Source organism: Gracilinanus agilis, chromosome 4, assembly GCF_016433145.1.
Source record: "Gracilinanus agilis isolate LMUSP501 chromosome 4, AgileGrace, whole genome shotgun sequence".
NCBI classification, from domain to species: domain Eukaryota; kingdom Metazoa; phylum Chordata; class Mammalia; order Didelphimorphia; family Didelphidae; genus Gracilinanus; species Gracilinanus agilis.
Window position 1 is genome coordinate 135,989,830 of NC_058133.1, and position 18,637 is coordinate 136,008,466.

The 18,637-nt window shown below is 40.4% G+C and overlaps 1 protein-coding gene across 2 annotated transcripts in view; it reads right to left on the reverse strand.

Moving 5' to 3' along the window:
* The window catches only part of PARP1 (poly(ADP-ribose) polymerase 1), a 50,673-nt gene that overhangs the window by 12,699 nt on the left and 19,337 nt on the right, over positions 1-18,637 (reverse strand). For both annotated transcript variants that reach the window (XM_044672423.1, XM_044672421.1), the window contains exons 6-14: positions 16,916-17,032; positions 14,947-15,123; positions 13,843-13,987; positions 10,600-10,740; positions 8,544-8,783; positions 7,839-7,907; positions 7,174-7,306; positions 4,113-4,308; positions 2,912-3,040 (exon numbers count right to left, since the gene is read on the reverse strand). In XM_044672423.1, coding sequence (XP_044528358.1) covers positions 2,912-3,040; positions 4,113-4,308; positions 7,174-7,306; positions 7,839-7,907; positions 8,544-8,783; positions 10,600-10,740; positions 13,843-13,987; positions 14,947-15,123; positions 16,916-17,032 — 1,347 coding nt within the window. The remainder of the gene's footprint in view (positions 1-2,911; positions 3,041-4,112; positions 4,309-7,173; positions 7,307-7,838; positions 7,908-8,543; positions 8,784-10,599; positions 10,741-13,842; positions 13,988-14,946; positions 15,124-16,915; positions 17,033-18,637) is intronic.

Here is an 18,637-nt window from a genome sequence, read left to right on the forward strand (position 1 = left end):
ATCATTCACCTTACTTTCCAGACTTGGCAATGATGCAATCACAAGTTCAACTCCCATATGTGTTTGCAAATACATAGTCACATCCGTTGTATACCAGTCATAGCATATGCACTCCCCAACTCTAGGTGGATGTCTCACAATGTAAGTAAATATGCATGAATATACCATATTGCTGATGCTCAGAACATGTGTGTTATTGATGGTAATTTGGCAACAGTCCTTATATTCAAATTTCCTGGACTCTTATTTAATTTCTTTTAAACTCAGACTTTTAAAAAATTGGCAGAATATTTTTGTTGAGGTGGGACTGAAGAATAAAGATGGATGATACTCTTCCTTAAGTAACTTTCATGACTTCGAATTTATCCAGCGTGCTATCCCTTTGTTGCTCTCAATTCATGGGAAGACAAGTTCTGCAGGAATGGGTAAGGCAATTTGGACTGAATCCCCTCTTTCTATTTCTGCCACCTATCCTGCTTTCCAAGGCTCAGTATCAGCTGAGTTAGGTAGTGTGATTTAAGTCTATATGAATGACTCAGGATTTGGTCTCTCTCTCTCTTTTTTTTAAACCCTTACCTTCCGTCTTGGAGTCAATACTGTGTATTGGCTCCTAGGTGGAAGAGTGGTAAAGGTAGGCAATGGGGGTCAAGTGGCTTGCCCAGGGTCACACAGCTGGGAAGTGTCTGAGGCCAGGTTTGAACCTAGGACCTCCTGTCTCTAGGTCTGGCTCTCAATCCACTGAGCTACCCAGCTGCCCCCGCTTTTTTTTTTTTTTTTTTTTTTTAAATTGTGGAGAATTTGCCATGGAGAATAACTTGGGGGAAAAAAATTTCCTCTCCCTAGTGTCATCACATGAAAAGGACATCTTAAGCTGAGGAGTAGAAACTGTCAGGGAAACTAATGTTCTCTGAACTGGTATCCTAGAAAGAACTCGGGCCTAGCCAGAGGATGGGTCTAACCTCCCAAAGCAGAAGCCTAGATAAAGGAGAGGCACATGATGAGATGAAACAATACCATACTGTACTACAGCTGCCCTTGAAACCCAGTACTTCAGGGTAGATCTGGGAATATGTAGGAGATACCACTGCCCTTGGAATTTCTGTAAGTGGAGCACAGCTTGTTGTAAGAAGAGTAGATGTTGTGGAAGAAAGACAAAAGGCTAAGAGCCAGGAGGCTTGCTGTTCTGATTTCCTTTCCTCCTCAATAAAAATGGACTTTCCCCGAGTCTCCACTTTCTCTCCTCTATAAAATGGACACCCACACACTCCACCTACCCTACTGTGTTTACAGCAGCTCAAATGAACAGTGACAATGATCTGCAGACTGTAAAGGAGGTCTATGACTTTAAGTTAAGAACAGAATTATTTCAGAGATAGGCACGCAACAGAGAGGTAGAATATAGTTGATAAAGGTTGAGAATAAACTAATAAAGTATCAGTTCTTGCACCATTTCCTAACAGTAGGCCTCAGCACATCAGTAAGTCAAGGGAAGCAGTTTAGGGCATGTCATATGATAGGAAAGAGATTCCCAACACCTGGGAGGAGGGGTTGATGGAAAAGAAGAGGAGAAACAGGAAAAGGGAAACAGAGGGAGGGGGAAAAAAACTTAAAGGGGAGAGAGAGAGGGAGAAGGGGAAGAAGACACACAGAAAGTGTGCTAAGGGAATAGGGGAGGAGGAGAAAAGAACACAGGACGTGAAAGAAGGGGATGGGAAAACAAAAACTTAGAGTTGACCAATGGTTCCTATCTGACTTTGAAATAAAAAACAAAACAAAACAAAACATATGTTGGAATAACTTTTCAGTTAAAATTAGCTTTCCAGAAAGATTAGCTCTAAGAGCAACCTAAAGTTTCTTGGCAGCAGTCTCCAGAGGCTACTCCTAAATGCACTGTGTAGACCAGAACAAATTTCCCCTAAAGGTAAAGCCAGACAGGTTGAATTTACCAATAGTAGCATCAGTCATCTGATGAGAGGCGCAGGCTCTGTGAGGAAACCTTAGTAGCAGGAGAAGGGTGCTGATCAGTTACTAATATGAAGCAAGGGCAGACTCCTTCCCCTTTCAACTCCAGGGAAAAGAGTGGCATCCACACAGAAGAAAGCATTCCCTCTACAAAGATGACACTTTCAGTTACACCTTGTAAATACCAGATCCAATGATGATACACAAATTATTTCATGTACTGGGAACAAATATCACTAAGGAAATTAATGTCATCTTTTCTGTTCAATTGGCCTAACTTATAATTTGTATGAAGGATTCTCAGGGCTGATCTAATTTGCAATCTAGACTACATCATGGATTTCATTTAGTAGCAAACAGACTAAGCATTTCCCCTATACAAACTGGAGTCACAGAAAGAGTGAACAAGGAGTAAATTTTTTTTTGTCTGAAAGGATATAAAGAGAAGGAAAAGGGGAGTAGAGGAGAGGAAAGTGGGGAGGGAGGAAGAGAGAGAAAGATAGAAAGATGGGAGTAAAAAGGAAGAAAGGAACTGAAGAACTCAAATGCCTCCAAGCAGCTTAAAACACCTTGTCAACAATACTGTTTCATATTAAAACTGTCCTCTTGGGGAAATACATAGTTACTATCCCTAAAAGAGAAGGTAAGGCTCTTTTCCTAAAAGGAAGGAATAATCACCACTCATTAATATAAAGTCTTAACTTATTATTTCAATGACAGAACTAACTTCTTCAAGATGAGAAAGCTCCCCCCACCATAACCTCTTTTATAGTGTTAGAGCTGCTTCATGCACTAAAAGAGCAAGTGATTTGTTCTGAATCAGCATAGCCAGTAAGGACTGAACCCAAGTAAAGGCCTGTTTTCTGTCCACTACCCCAATGCAGTTCCTCATGCTTCCCCACATTGTCAACAAATGAGCTGGCCAAAATAAAAAAAAATATGCAATAACCTCAAATTCCACCATGGCCTTTTTCATGCTTTCCACATCAAAAATCATCTTGATGAGGTTTTGAACTGGTATGGGGAGTTTTGACTTGGTACCGGCACTGACAGTCAGCTTCTTCACAGCTTCTTCATCCTGGAGGAATGGTTGTAGGGAGGGCAGAAAATAAAAATAATTGAAAGCAGGGAATGAAATAGTCTTCAATGTTTAGGAACTCAAAATCAATAAAACCCATCTAACATTAGGTTGAGGCTATCAAAAAGGACAAAATAATCGCAGCCTTCAAGGACATTATATTCTAATATCTACACTGTAATAATCACTGTTATCTGTCTTCACGGAGAACACAGTCTGATATTTTCTCTAACAGGAGGGAAAAATTTCAGTCTGACCTAAGAACATGCTAAAGACACTGACTTTCAATTATCATTTCTCCTCTCCTCCCATTCAGATAATTTTCTTGTTATAGGGACTCCCTAGTCCCAAACAGGATCCCTCTAAGGAACAATTGTCCTAATAGTTCATAAATCTTAGAGCACTGCCTGGAGGCACTAAGAGGTTAACAGCTTTGTCCAAAGTCACACAGTCTACAGAAATGGATTTTTAATGAATGATTTAAAAAAGAAAAGCATTTGATAATACATAATCAGATTGAATTGCTTGCCAGCTCTGAGAGTGGGGAGGGAAGGGAGATAATGTATTATTATATGTAATCAGTAAAATAAAATCTATAATAAAAAAAAATTTTTTAAGCTTCAGAAATGCTAAGGGCTTTGCTGGTATAGAGAGGAACAGAAGAATACCCAGTCTGCAACCACTTGGGCACTCTACTTAAAGGAAGGGACTAAAAACAATAACTTAAGATGTTCTTTCAGAGAACAAGAGAATAATGCTCTTTTAAAAGCTAGCAACCAGGGATTAGCATTTGATTTAAATTTATGACTTACAGTTAAGTCAGGGAATCTGGCAGACCTGCTTCTAATTTCTCTATCTGGACAAAGAACTAGGAAGTTGCTTTCTTCTAATCTGTGTAGCAGGGTGGGGTCTGGAACTACGTGGAATCACTGCCCACTTTGTTTGGAGATGTCAGTCTCTCCAATGATCCCTTACGGCAGATTGCATTATATTCCTATCCCAGCTATCTATTTTCTCTCACTAGCTTTAAGAATGGCAGACTATTTCTGATGGAAGAGTATTAGATAATTACCTGCCCATAGTCAATCTCCAGTGGGTAGAATTTCTTGGGATATTTAGTGAAGTTGGTAGAATGCCAAGAGTTGCCAGTTTTCTCCTCATATAACTTACAAAAGTGATCAATGGCATCTTCCCTGGATGACATCTGTTCCAGTTTATTGCTGCCAATCACAGTGCCCACTCGGCCCCAAGATCTAAATATCCAGTACCTGGAGAGGCAGGGTAGATGTAGGAGGAAGGGGAGACAAAAACAGTTGCATATACTTACACTGAAGGGAAAAGACTTTCCCAAAGAAACTTTACTAGACATGACAAAAACTCAAGGACAATGAAAAGTTCAGGAAAATTCTTAAGTTCTCTACTCCTCCTAAAATGCCTGAATGGAGATCAGTAGTAAGATGTGGATAGTGTTGGCTGCCCGTCTACAAGGGGACAAGGGAATTAAATTTCCATTTATGTCAGGCTGGCCTAAGGACTTTTAAAAAATGTCACTTTTGACCCCCAAGAGAACCCATCAACTTCACCTATAAATGCTCCTGCTTATCTCCCTATCCCCAACAAAGACTGTCATCAAACCCTTTAAAAAGAAAGGGAGGAAGGAAGGAAGGAAAGAAAGAAAAGCAAACCAATGAAACTGAGACTCATTAGTCCAAGTTTTCTCCTGGCCCCCAAATGTACTTGGAACTCTATCTCTCTAGTCCTTTCTGGCTCATGGAACTTTCTCATGACTTACAATCTGAGAAGAAAAACCTAAAATCCTCTTAAGAAGAGGTTATTTCAGTTGCAAAAACCATTCATGGAGATGGTGTGAAACTAAGATATGGAATCAGAAGGCTTGGGCTCAAGTTCCAGTTGTACAATCTACTAAGTATTACAAGCCCTTCATTTTAATACTGATATTCTGTTGATTCTACAGAAGAGAGAATGCCATGATCTTCAATGAATCAAATCTAATCACTTCTTGGCCTTTTGGTTAAGATCAAGTGTTGTCAAAGAATCAAATTTGCTGTGATTCAAAAGGTAAAAAGGAAACACAGTGGATGTAAATAGGCTACAGTATGTTACCCAACAATGACACTTAAAAAAAACCAAAGACACTTAAACCCTAAAAAATATAGAAAGGAAGGACTGGAAAAGGAACTAGACAAATTATGTAGTGAGAGTGAGCAGGTGTTGAAGTGGATAGTGTTGGGTCCAGAGTGAGGAAGATCTATGGAAAACAAAAGAATTAATGATCAAATTAAGTGATGGAGAGCATTATAAGATGTAAAACGAATACTTTTTATTATATTAAAAGGCTTTTATACAAAAAATATTTATAGCCACACTCTTTGTAGTGGCAAAAAACTGGAAAAGAAGGGTAAGCCCTTCAATTGGGGAATGGCTGAACAAATCATGATATCTGATGGTGATGGAATACTACTGTGCTCAAAGGAATAACAAACTGGAGGAATTCCATGTGGACTAGAATGACCTCCAGGAATTGATGCAGAGTGAAAGGAGCAGAACCAAGAGAACACTATACACAGAGACTGATATACACTGTGGTAAAATTGAATGTAATGGACTTCTCTACTAGCAGCAATGCAATGATCCAGGACAATTCTGAGAAAGAACACTATTCACATTCAGAGGAAGAACTATGGAAGTAGAAACATAGAATAAAAACAACTGCTTGAACACATGGGTGGATGGGGATATGACTGGGGACGCAGACTCTAAATGACTACCCCAGTGCAACTACCAATAATATGGAAATAGGTCTTGATCAATGATACATGTAAAACTCAGTGGAAATGTATGTTGGCTATAGGAGGGTGGTGGTGGTGGTGGTGGAGGGGAGAGAAAGAACACGAGTCATGTAACCATGGAAAAATTTTCTTAAAAACAAAAAACAATTACCTCTGAGAAGGAAAAAAAAAAGCTTTTTACAAACAAAACCAATGGAACCAAGATTAGAAGGGAAGCAACAAACTGGGGAAAATGTTTTAAATAGCAAATTTCTCTGACAAAAGACTAATTTCTCAAATTTATAAAGAACTAAGTTAAATTTAGAAGAATACAGGTCATTCCCCAGTTGACAAATGGTCAAAGGATCTGAACAAGCAATTTAGGTGAAGAAATCAAAGCTATCAATAATATGAAAAATGTTCTAAATCACTCTTGATTAAAGAAATGTATATTAAAACAATTCTGAGGTACTACCTCACATCTATCAGATTGGCCAATGACAGTAAATAAAATGATAAATGTTGATATCTTCTAATTGGAGAATGGCTGAACAAATTGTGGTGTATATTGGTGATGGAATACTATTATGCTATAAGAAATGATATGCAAGATCATTTCAGAAAAAGGTGGAAAGATCTGCAGGAACTGATAAAGAATGAAACTAGCAGAACTGGGAGAACACTGTATATGGTAACAGCAATACTGTATGAGGATTATCTGTGAAAACTTGGCTACTCTCAGCAATGCAATCATCTGGGACAATCCTGAAAGATTCATGACAGGGTGGGTATTCTATCCACCTCCAGAGAAAGCTGTTGGGAGTTGTAGGTATTTATGGTTTTATTTTGGGTTTTGGTTATGTATGAGTGTGCTCTTACAATGATCAATATGGAAGTGTTTTGCATGACAATTAAAAAAAAAAAAAAAAAAGAATCCTTGGACAGAAGTGTAGATGGTTAGCTAGTGAATCCTGGAAGGGTGGCTCAAGAAAGCAATAATAGATAGCTTCAAATATTTGAAACTCTCATTTGGAAATCACATTTGTTCTGCTTGGGCCCAGAAGGCAGAACTAGATACAAAGAACAGATGTTTCAGAGATGTTAAGTATTTAGGCTTGACAGACAGAAATACTTCCTTAACTATTAAGAACTGTCCCTGAACTGGACATCTGGCTAAGGAGAGGCCAGATGACTTCTTGGGGGAATCCTGTAGAAGGGACTCTTGGTTCAGGTGTGGGCCTCTGAGGGCACACCCAACTCAAGACTGTTTCTGTGAAACACTCACTGAACCCAACACCTCAAAAACAACTCTAACCCATGCCTACCCCAGCCCCAAGAACCTACCTAATTTCTCTATCATCTTCTAGGAGTTGCAGCTTATAATACGAGTTGGTCCCTTTAACAATGTCCACAAGGCCGAGGGTAGCACTGAAGATTTTTCCATTTTTTTCAAGTACGTGAGCCGAGTCCTCCAGCCCTGATGAAAGAAGCAAAGTTCTCCATTAGAGAAGCCAGCTTTTGAAATGGTCATAGACATAGAGTCTGCCTGGACTATAGAGGTCGTCTGTCATCCAATCCAAATCTCTTCCCATGCAAATTTACAGATAAGTAAATAAAACTGAGGCCCAGAAAACACAGAAGGAACTTGCCCTGGTTCACAGAAGTAGTGGCAGCTAGAATTTGAGTCCAGTTCCTTTGGACTCCAGAACTCTTTCCTACCATACAGCAAAAACCTTTCCTTTATCATGCAAGATGAAGGGTATACTCCAAGAAGGGGAGGAGAGGGGTGGAAGGGGAACGATGGGACTTCTAGGCAGGATTCTAAAGGGATAAGAGAAGCTGACTAAATTTAATTACATCTGCTTCCAAATTGAGGTTATATTCTATAGGCTCCCTAAAGGGTAAGGGGAGGAGGAATATGAAGATGATGGAAGATAATCACATATTCACAAGGCACTGCACCCAAACCCTAAGATTCCGAGCTCCTGCTGCCCCTAAGTTCCACTCACCAGAGTCAGGATCCACAGCGGCTCCACCTTTTAGTGTTAATTTCATTTTCTTTTCTGATTTGCTGGTCCCTGCAAAGAAGAGATAGAAGGTATTGAGCAAGGGACTGCTTCAGGAAAAGGAAGTACCTGAACCCTCCCTGACCTTATTAACAAACAAGCTGTAGTCACATTCACATGAAAACAAATTTCTAAGAGATGTGGATGAGTTGGAGAAGGTCCAGGGGAGGGCAACCAAGATTGTGAAGGATGTGAGGTCTGCTAGAAGGCTCTGGGGAGAGGAGGGCAGTCTTCTGGTGGAAGGGGCCCCAGACCGCAGAACCAGGAGCAGTGAATGGGTAGAAGGTATCCTTTGCATAAAGACCAGTTAAGACCCCATGCCAGGAGGGACTCTGAAACAATTAAAGCTATCCCACAGTAGTGTGAACACCCTCAAATGGTAGAAGCCTTCAAGAGGCTGGCCAACCACTTGTTGGATAGGCTTTAGTGAAGATCCCTTTCCAATAGGGTTGCTCAGGAATCTTCTAACTCCCAAATCATGGTACTAGAGAAAGAACACATCTTAACCCCAGCTGGGCAGACAAGGTCAAGTCTAAGAAAACTCTACAATTTAGTGCATAAACTGAGAAAACAGGAGTGGGCCAGCCTCTAAGGCTGTAGAACGAGAGACAAGGGATAGAGTCTGAGAAAGTCTCACTTTGAACTCACCTTCCTCCTCCTTGACTTGGCCCTTGCTCTTCTTGGAAGAAGGGCCTGACTTGCCTCCTGCCTTCACTTCTACAGGCTCCTGCTTCACTTCAGCACCCCAGGAGGATAAGATATGTAGAGACAGAAGCTCTTGGAGGCTCTTGCCGGAAGCAGAGATATCCTTGAGGAAATCCTCTGATACTACACGAACATTGGCTTCTCTGATCTCTTCCATCTTCTTATTCATCTTCTCAACTTCCTCTGTTTAAACAGATGAAAAACTAGTTAAGTTCAAAATCCAAAATTACCATTGATAAAGGCACATTATCCCAAGGATGACATAATGATGGAAAGGGCATATACACTATAACTTAAAATTATAAATTTTAAATCTTGCCAACTGATGCTTGCTACCTGTATGACCTTGGGCAAGTCACAATCTCCCTAGGACTCAGTTTTCTCATCTGTAAAATGTGTATGTCTTGAAATCAACATTTTTTTTTATTTCAATGTCTGGGGCAGCTAGGTGGCTTAGAGGATTGAGAACCAGGCCTAGAGACAGAAAGTCCTGGGTTCAAATCTGGCCTTCAACACCAACTAGCTTTATGACCCTGGGGGCAAGCAACTTGACTCCCATTGCCTAGCCCTTCCACCTCTTCTGCCTTGGAACCAATAGAGTGTACTGATTTTAAGATAGAAGGTAAGGGTTAAAAAAAAAAATCTTAATAAAAAATCTTAATAGCTTTCTCCCTCCTATGTTCCTTTCCTCTAAACACTAAATAACCAGAGTAATGCCCTAAAATAACCGAGCAGGATGCTACGTGAAGAATTGTGGAGAGAGGAGGAAAAAAATAGGTTGGACAAATCACTTGGCTTCTCTAGGCCTCGGTTTTCAGCATCTTAAAAAACATTTTTTTTAAATGTAATTGGTTTCCTTTGTTATCCTATAGATTTTATTTCATGCAATTAAAAGCAATTTAAACAACTTTATATTTGTTAAAAAAAAAAAAAACAACAAAAAACACCAAACACCACCAAAAAACTTAAGAGGCTTCACCAGACTGTCAAAGGGGACCCCTATTTTAGATGTTTCCAGCTCTCACTCACTGGGGCAAATGGAGAAGGCTTCATGGAGAAACTGGCTCTCTTTATCAATCTCCTGGAATATTGGAAATGACAAGTCAGTGAATTAGCTGTCACCTTCTCCTCTTCTTATCTGCTTTCTTTTCCCATCTCAGTATTAAGCAAGAGACAAAATAATCCAATGAAGGATTTAAAGGAGGAAAGATCTAGACATACAATTTCTGCCCTATCCATTTCTGTATCCAAACCCACATTTATTTCTTCCTATTAATACAGATGATCGGATGGCAAAAGTGAAAAGGTCAAAATTCTGCACTCCTGCTTTACACCTGAAACATGATCCCAATATAGTGCCATTTAACACTCTATCCTTTACTTAGAAAAGTCCTATTTTCAAGTCTTACTGCATTCTTTAAGATCAAATTTGAGATATATAAATCCTTAAGGCAAGCAATAAAGTACACACAACATTATTTCCTATGTGGACTGCATTTGGGGGAAACAAACATTAAATATTGAAGTTCAGGAAACAGTAAATTTAGCCCATTGGTTTCCTACAAATGACAGCAGTTAACAACAGGACACTCAGGGAATATATAGGAACACCAATTGTATAGTTTCACTTGTGGGTCTTCATTCACCTGAGCTTAATTACTCTCTACTCTTCAGGTGAAACATTAAAAGGAACAGCTTCATGGGGACAACGTGAAGAGGGGAGAGGCTTCTTTTAGCCCATAAACCCCACATCTATTGAACAATGTTCCAGAGACCTAGTTATCACATACTGAAGATGGATGAAATGTGCCTATGTTTCATGTACCCTAGATTTTGTTTTCTGGTAAGATACTGTAAGGTCTTTTCCTATAGACCCTACCCCCTGCATTGGGCAAAGATGCCCAATAATACACAATACTCTGATCAAAGCCCTATTTTCTCAAGACCAGGGTTCCATGGGCTCTGAAATACAGAGAGAGTCATATAGAGACAAACTCACTTTTTGTACTAATGCAGAGGGAAGCTTTGTTAGCTGTCCCTGTTAGCTTCCCCCCAAGTTCCTCTATTGTGGCTTTCATTTCATCCTTGTTTCTGGAAAGCTTCCCCAGAGTCAGAATCTTCATGTTGGACAATGGCTTATCTATGACGGAAAAAACAAAACAAAACAGAACCATCAAGTAGAGATGATACCACAACTGCTCAAAGGAGTCAAAAAAGGGGGGGATTGGAGAGAAACCAGACACTTTGGGATAACGGGGGAGCCTCCTACCAAACTAGAAAAAAAACCACTCCCTTCATTAGAGCTGAGTTTGGGAAACAAAGCGTTAGTCAGGGGAAGAAAGATTCCAGTAGAACAGAGTTAAGTCATATTAAGAAAACAGACAATGTCTACTTAAGAGAATTACTAGCCCAGAGGAAAAAAATATAACTCTCATGATGAAGCAAGAGACATACATGGGCCAGAGAGGCTGTGAGCACTTGGGCTTCCAGATTCTGTGCCACAGGCTCCCTGCTGGAGGGCGGGGGTGGGGGTCTGGTGATAATCGACAGAAATCACAGGGGTGAGAGGTACAATACAAGGATGAAGGGAAATAGCATAAAAGTTGGGACAGATGCATCTTGTTAAATGGAGATGAAGGCACTTCTGGAATCAGCAACACTGGTCTCCAGGGAAAAATCATTAATAATGATGAGGAAGATGATAATGGCAAGAGCAGCTAAGCACTTGTATGGTGCTTTATGGTCTACAAAACATTGTACAAATGTTATCTCATTTGATCCTCACAACAATCCTGGAAGTGCTATCATTCCCATTTCAGAGATGAAGAAACTGAGGCAGACTGAAGTTAAGTAACTTGCTTAGGATGACACTATTTTTGAGATGAGATTTGAATTTGAACTCCATTCTTCCCTACTCCAGGTCAAGTTCTCTGTCCACTGTACCATCTAGGTAGCTGCCTGAGGCTTCAAGAGCATAGCTGGCTGCGGAAGCTGGTGTCTCCTAAAGGGGCACATGCATGTGCTCAGGTGGGTGACAGTGTTAAAGATGTCCCCTATGTGAGGACCACTTGAGGAAGCTTCCTGGAGATGGATTTGTGCTGACTCACCCCACACTTGTCTGGTTATTCTGACACAGTGGGTCTGGTGTCAGAAACCTTGGTTCACTCCAGACCTAACCACCTGTGTGCAAAGTGCTGGACCTGGAGTGCCAAAGACCCTTGTTCAAAACTCCACCTCAAACACTGAGTAAGTCATTTAACCTGTCTGCCTGTTTTTCTCAACTTTAAAAAAATGGGGATGATAGTATCTCCTTCCCAGAGTTGTTGTGAGCATCAAATGACATTATACTTATAAAATGCTATGAAGATAGGGATTAACTCTCCCTTGTCTATTTTTAGCTAACCAAATCAAGAACTTAAAGTATCCCACTTAACCATTAGGTAAGGGAGCTCACAAATTACTAATTAGAGTAAACTCATACCCCCAAAGACCACTGCTCCCCTCACCCCTCCCACCTTAGGCAGTGGTAGGCAATTTTAAAGACTGTCATTGGCTTCTGTAAAAAGGAGCGACAGGAAGCAACGTGGAAAAAGAGACCAGCATGGCCTAGGGACCATTCCTTTCCTGGTGTTTGGAGAGATTGGCTGAGATTCCTGCCTTGGCTCTGGAGGAGGCTAAGTTGGTAGAACTCTGGCTGAGGATTACCGGGAAATCCACATGGAGATTGGACTTGAGGAAGCCCCTGCCAGGGTTGGACTTCACCAGAGAAGGGCAGGTAGGCTTGTTAGGAATCTGTCTCTTTATCTACATTTTACACTTTTATTCTTTCCACCTCTTTGTAAATAAAAGCTACTAAAAGTCATTTTGTCGTAAGCTCTAATATTTTTAAATTGGCAACCACAATTACTTTATAACTCTTATTTAGTCAAGAGAAACTCTAAATTTAAATTTTATAGTGCTTAGCACAGTGTCTGCTTAATAAATGATTGTTCCTTCTCCTGTGTGCCTTCTGACAAATTATGTACTCTCCTTGGGCCTCAGTTTTTTCAAATGTACCACGAAAGCACTAGAGGACCTCTTAAAGTCCCTCCCATTTGTAAATGGATAAGTGCTGCCTTTGGAGACAGAGCCCTTGCAGATAAGCTCCTGTGTTCTTGGAGTCTCCCCAGCACTAGTAAATTACTTCTGAGGTCTCGTAGATTTCACTCCTCTCAAAATACCCCTGGAGCTCAGAAAACCATAAGGGACAAGAGTAGACACAGCAAAAGATTTATAATAGTACCCCATGACAGCGTCTCTAGAATCCAACAACCCACCAACAAACACTAATTAACACCTAAGGTGTGTGCCAGGTACTTGGCAGGGTAGGTATTGGGACTACAAAACAAAATGAACAATTTTTGCTCTCAGGAGGGACAACAAGGAAGCTCAATGGATTGAGAGCCAGGCTTAGATGGGAGGTCTTGGGTTCAAATTTGATCTCAGATGCTTTCTAGCTGTGTGACCCTGGGCAAGTCACTAAACCCCCATTACCTAGCCCTAATGGCTCTTCTGCCTTGGAACCAATGCACAGTATTGATTCTAAGACAGAAGGTATGGGCTATAAGAAAATTATTGCCCTTATAGAGCTTACATTTTATCTGAATGCCAGTTAAAAAAACCTTCTGGTGGTCTTTTGGATCCAATTTTACATAATTAATGATACCCCTTGGAAAGGGGAGGTGATAGGAAAAGAAGAAAATCACCTGGGGGATGAGGATGGTAAGATTAGAAACAAGAGGAGCAGCAGAAAGTCCTTTATAATAGAACCCAGAATAACAAAGGTTCTTCACTGACTAAGTCAAAGGTCATGGAAACCCCCTATTTTGGGCCAACACAAATGGTAAACCTTCCCATTCCTGCTGCAAAAGGAAAGACAACAGGGCAGCTGGGTAGCTCAGTGGAGTGAGAGCCAGGCCTAGAGACAGGAGGTCCTAGGTTCAAACCCGGCCTCAGCCACTTCCCAGCTGTGTGACCCTGGGCAAGTCATTTGACCCCCATTGCCCACTCTTGCCAATCTTCCACCTATGAGACAATACACCGAAGTACAAGGGTTTAAAAAAAAAAAAAAAAAAAAAAAGGAAAGACAACAAAATTAAGAAAAATGAGAAGAGAATCTATAGGTGGCCAAAGGGGGAGGAATTCTACTGGACTACCAGAGGAGATTCACAAGAAGGCCCTGCTCTGATCCCTCCACACTTACCTGGCTGGGTAGAGGAGTTCACGGTGGGAGGGGCTGCCACTGATGAGGGGAGGGGCTTTGAAGGTGGGACGTTAGCTTCTGGGGGGAATGCTCGGTCCTGTTTTTTGCACTTAAATTTTTTGAGGTAAGCGATTTCACGAAACTCCTATGGAACAGAAATTTATAGAGATCAAAAGCCAGCACCACCCTGAATATTCTAGGAAACAATGAAAACATTTAACTATCAACTGTGTCTGAAAATTTTTTCCTATGTGAGCTTTTGTCTCTATTTCACTAAATTATTATTGTAGACCTTAAATTAAAATACAATCTTTGCTTAGAAAAAGTCCCATCAATTATACAGAACAGTAATAGGAGGCATCATTATACAAAGGGCAATAGAGACAGAGGACTTGAGGAAATTGAGAGGATCTGTATTCAAATCTAGATGTAGACAATTCCTAGCTGTGTGATCCTGGGCAACCTCAATTGCCTAGCCCTTACCATTCTTCGGCCCTGAAACTGATAGTTGTATTGATCTAAGATGGAAAGTAAGGGTTTAAAAAAGATACAAGAAGAAGGCAAATTATTCCTTTTTAAAGAGATGGGGGACTTGTATAAAACTTAAAAGTGTACTAAGACTTTGGGGACATACTATGTACTGTCTGTCAGATATGGCTGAATCATGGTTAGTTTGCTGAATTACTCCCCCCTCATGATTTCTTCTGAGTGATGTAAGGGGATGAATATATTGAGAAACAAAGTTGATATTGATATTGAGGGGGCAGATAGGTGGCTCTGTGGATTTAGAGATGGGCCCAAAGACACACTTCCCAGCTGTGTGGCCCTGGACAAGTCACTTAATTCCCATTGCCTAGCCGTTACCACTCTTCTGCCTTGGAACCAATACACAGTATTGATTCTAAGATGGAAGGTAAGGGTTTTAAAAAAAAGGATATTAAAAAAAGACATCAATGATTTTTTAAAGCTCTAGATAACCACGGTATTGCCCATAAGACACTTTTGATCTGCTGAGATGTGGTTTCGGTAGCAGTCTGTAAGAAGCAAGGCCATGAGTACTTCTCACCAAGCAAATCCAGCCTTCAAATGCAGTTTGCCACTTACTTTGGGGATGATCCACTCTTTCCGGTTGGGAGTCTGTGTTTTGGCCACACACTTGGTCCAGGCAGTAATGTCTCCAGAACAGTAGTATGCATCGCTCTTAAAGACAAACTGTCCCTTGCACTCTTCACAGGGAAGAAGAGCTCCAAAAGCCATCCCATCTGCTACTCTGTCCAATATCTTCATTGAGAAAAGGAAAAAACAAACCCAAATATGTCAGAGAACAACAGAGAGTGGTGAGAAGACAGAAAAATACTGTCTGCTATGAGTTGGAAAGATTTGATAAGCATTTATCAAACACCTATTTTATATGCCAAGCACTGGGCTAAACAGATTTTAGAGATAAAACTCCAAAACAAAAGTCTCTGCTCTTGAGGAGCTTACCTTTTATTAGGGGAAACAACATAAACACAAACATACACAAAGTAAATATAATGAAAAAAAATTTTTAGAGGTGAAGGTACTAATAGGTGGGGGAATCAGGAAAGGCCTCATTTGGGAAGTGAAAGCTGAATTAAGTTTTAAAGTAAAGATGAGATTCTAAGGGAAAAAGTCGAAGTGGGAATGCATTCTAAGCATGAGGCAATAGCCAATGAAAAATATGTGGATAAAGGAGAGTGTAAGAAGAGCAAGGTGGACAGTTTTTGCATAGACCTGCACTTTTGGGGAAAAAAAAATTACACTGACAGTTGGGTGAAGGATGACTAGAGAGGGGAGATATTTGAGGATGCTCTCTCAAGAATCATGGGGAAGGATTAAGGTCTTAAATGAGAGTGGCAACTGTGAGTAAGGTGCAGGGGAAGAGTGTGAGATACTGGAGGTAAAATGGCAACATGTATGACATCTGTGACAGAGAGTGAGGAGCCAAGGACAACACCAATATATGCTTCCTTGGCTAGAAAGGACGGTGACAGAAGGAAAGAACAGCCACCTACTGAAGTGCTCCTTTTATCCATGTATCATCTAGTAATATGATAAGCACTGCCATTTTCTGAAAGGTTCTTCTACTAGAAAAGCTTTGGGATTCTTGGGTTCAGCCCCCTAAAATGTTCAGATAAGTAACACAGTAGCTTGTTGATGTGTAACTCTACCTTCCACTCCTGCACAAGTGCATGAAGGACCCTTAATGAAGGTCAAAATGGATTAGCCATGATAGAAAATGGACCTCTCCTACACTCTCTGTGACATCCCCTGAGCAAAAATAGCAGCATTATTTCTAGACCAATCCGGGAACCCTCAGATATTCTATGATGTACATCAGGGTGATTAAACTTGAGCCACCAGCAAAATTCCGCAGTGCTCTCAAACAAGATTAAAATGTAATTTAACAAAAGACATAAAAATATAATACAACATAAATAATGCCATTTATAATCTTCTAATTCAATATACAGGAGGGATCTTTTTCTGAGTATGACACCACTGGTATAGATAGCAATAGCCACTATGAACTGAAACCCCACACCCAAAATAAAACCCAATGATTTAACAAATAAAAATACGTAATTCAAAGCCAGATGAGTTATTACATGGTTATCAACAAAGGTAGAAATATAAGCTCCTTAAGGGCAGGAAGTTTCATTTTCCCTATTGGAATGCCTGGACACAACAAATGCTTGGATTGAAATGAAAAATGAATAAAAATATCACTTATGAGGGAGCAGAGTAGGGTCAACCTACTCCTGGAGCAGCTAAGGCTGATAGATCACTTGAACATGGGAGTTCTAACCTGAAGCACAACTTCAGTTCAGGGGATGTCTGTGCAAACTAAGAGGGTAAGTGGGATGTGCCCACCAGGACACATAAAGAAGGGGAGAACCAGTGTAAAGCTTCTTTGCCAATCCATATTGGGCTTGGGTTGGTGAAGAATGGCTGCACTTTGAGCTTGGGTGAGATAAGAAGGCCTGATCTCACAAATAAAATGATTTTAAACCTAACCATCCATCTACCCGCCTGCTCCCTGTCTACTCACAGCTGAGTCCCCAGAGGGCACTTCCTGCTTGTTGGCTATCAGCAGCTCTTTCAGGTCATTGGTAGAGCAGACTTTCTTGAGTTCGTCTTTGATGCTCCAGATAAGTTCCGTCTGTGTCTGCAGAAGAAAAGGCAGCTCAAAGACCCACTGAGTACCCAATTCCGGCTAACCCCGAAGGACCAGTCCCTGATCCTATTCAATGATCTGCCATTTAGAAGGCAGGCAAATCACTGGCTCAAATACTAGTTCATGGTGGGGCGGGGGTGGTTTCACACTGTTGCTGATGCTGAATATTGGAGAGGAGGAAGGGAAAAAAAAGGCATAGGATTTGTGGTTTTGATATTGGAAGTCTCGACAAGACATTCTCTTTACCAATACAGATTAGTATTTATTCTGGAAGTTATAGTCTTGTAAGAGCAACACATTCCTTAGTTTGCACTAAAGATTTAAGAGTGAAAAAAAAGGGACTATGGAGAAAAATTCGGGATCCATCCTTGATTTAATCTTCATGATTCAAATCAGCCTATCTCAAGCTATATCTTTCCAAGGGCTTCCCTCTCCACTCCTCAAAAACCTCTGATTCAATCTCTTTCCACTGATTTTCTATAAGAAGATCTCATTCCTTCTGATCAGTGATTTATTTTTATAACCTTGCCTTAAAGCACCATTACTTTTGTGAAGTAGGAACCACAGGAAGCCTATTGGATACCAAGTATCTTACAATTAAGGAAACAGAGAGAAGTTACATGACTTGGCCAGGGCCACACAGCTAAAGAGTATCTGGCTAAGGCTGGATTTGAACTCAGGTCTTCCTTTCTCCTAGCCCAGCACTTTGCCACCCAGTTGCCTTTACATAGGAAAAAGATATTTTATCCCCATCAAATTAATGTTTTATTACATCTGTACAAACTTGTGAATGTTGATACATATGTTCTTTCAGACCATTGACAAAAAACTTAATTGTTCTCAACATCAGTCCATGGCCAATAGTGCACTCCTGGTCTACTGAAATATTTGAACATCTAGTCTATTGAAATAGCAAACACCTGGAAGTCAACTTTTGATTCTAGTTTCTATCTTGTCCTGTTTAAGGATGTTACTCAAAATGGGGATAATTAGATATGTACTCTGGGGGTCTCCTCTTGGATCTTTTCAACTAGCCTATTGCCAAATTCTCCTATGTTTTGCCTCCCATAATTAGAATGTGAGCTCTTCGAGAGCAGGGACTATCTAGCTAAATTTATAATTTATATTTTCAGTTCTTAGAAAATAGCAAGCCTTAATAAGTATTTTCCTATTCCATTCTACATGCAGAGCTTTGAGAAGTCTGATACATCACAAAAATATCAACTATTATTATAAGGTTTTCCTACTTTTAGTTGCCTGGTTTTAGGTGTTTCTTTATTAATGAATCATTCCTCTATTCCCCCTACCCCCTATACAAGCATCCCCCAAAAGCAATGCTCATGGAGCTATTCCTCTAGGTCCCTAGGAAACTAGTCAATTTTACTAGTATCTACTCAAACTTCACTTAACTTTTCTCAGTTTTGAGGAAATGTAAATATTCCCCTAAACAGCCTCAAATTTGTTATGCCTACAACCCAATGGTATCCCATTGTGTAACCCTGGAAGCACAGATGAAATTGCCATTACTCAAAAACCTACAGACCCTCTATGGCCCACAAACTTTTTTTGCTTTTCATTTCTTTGAAATCTGAAGAT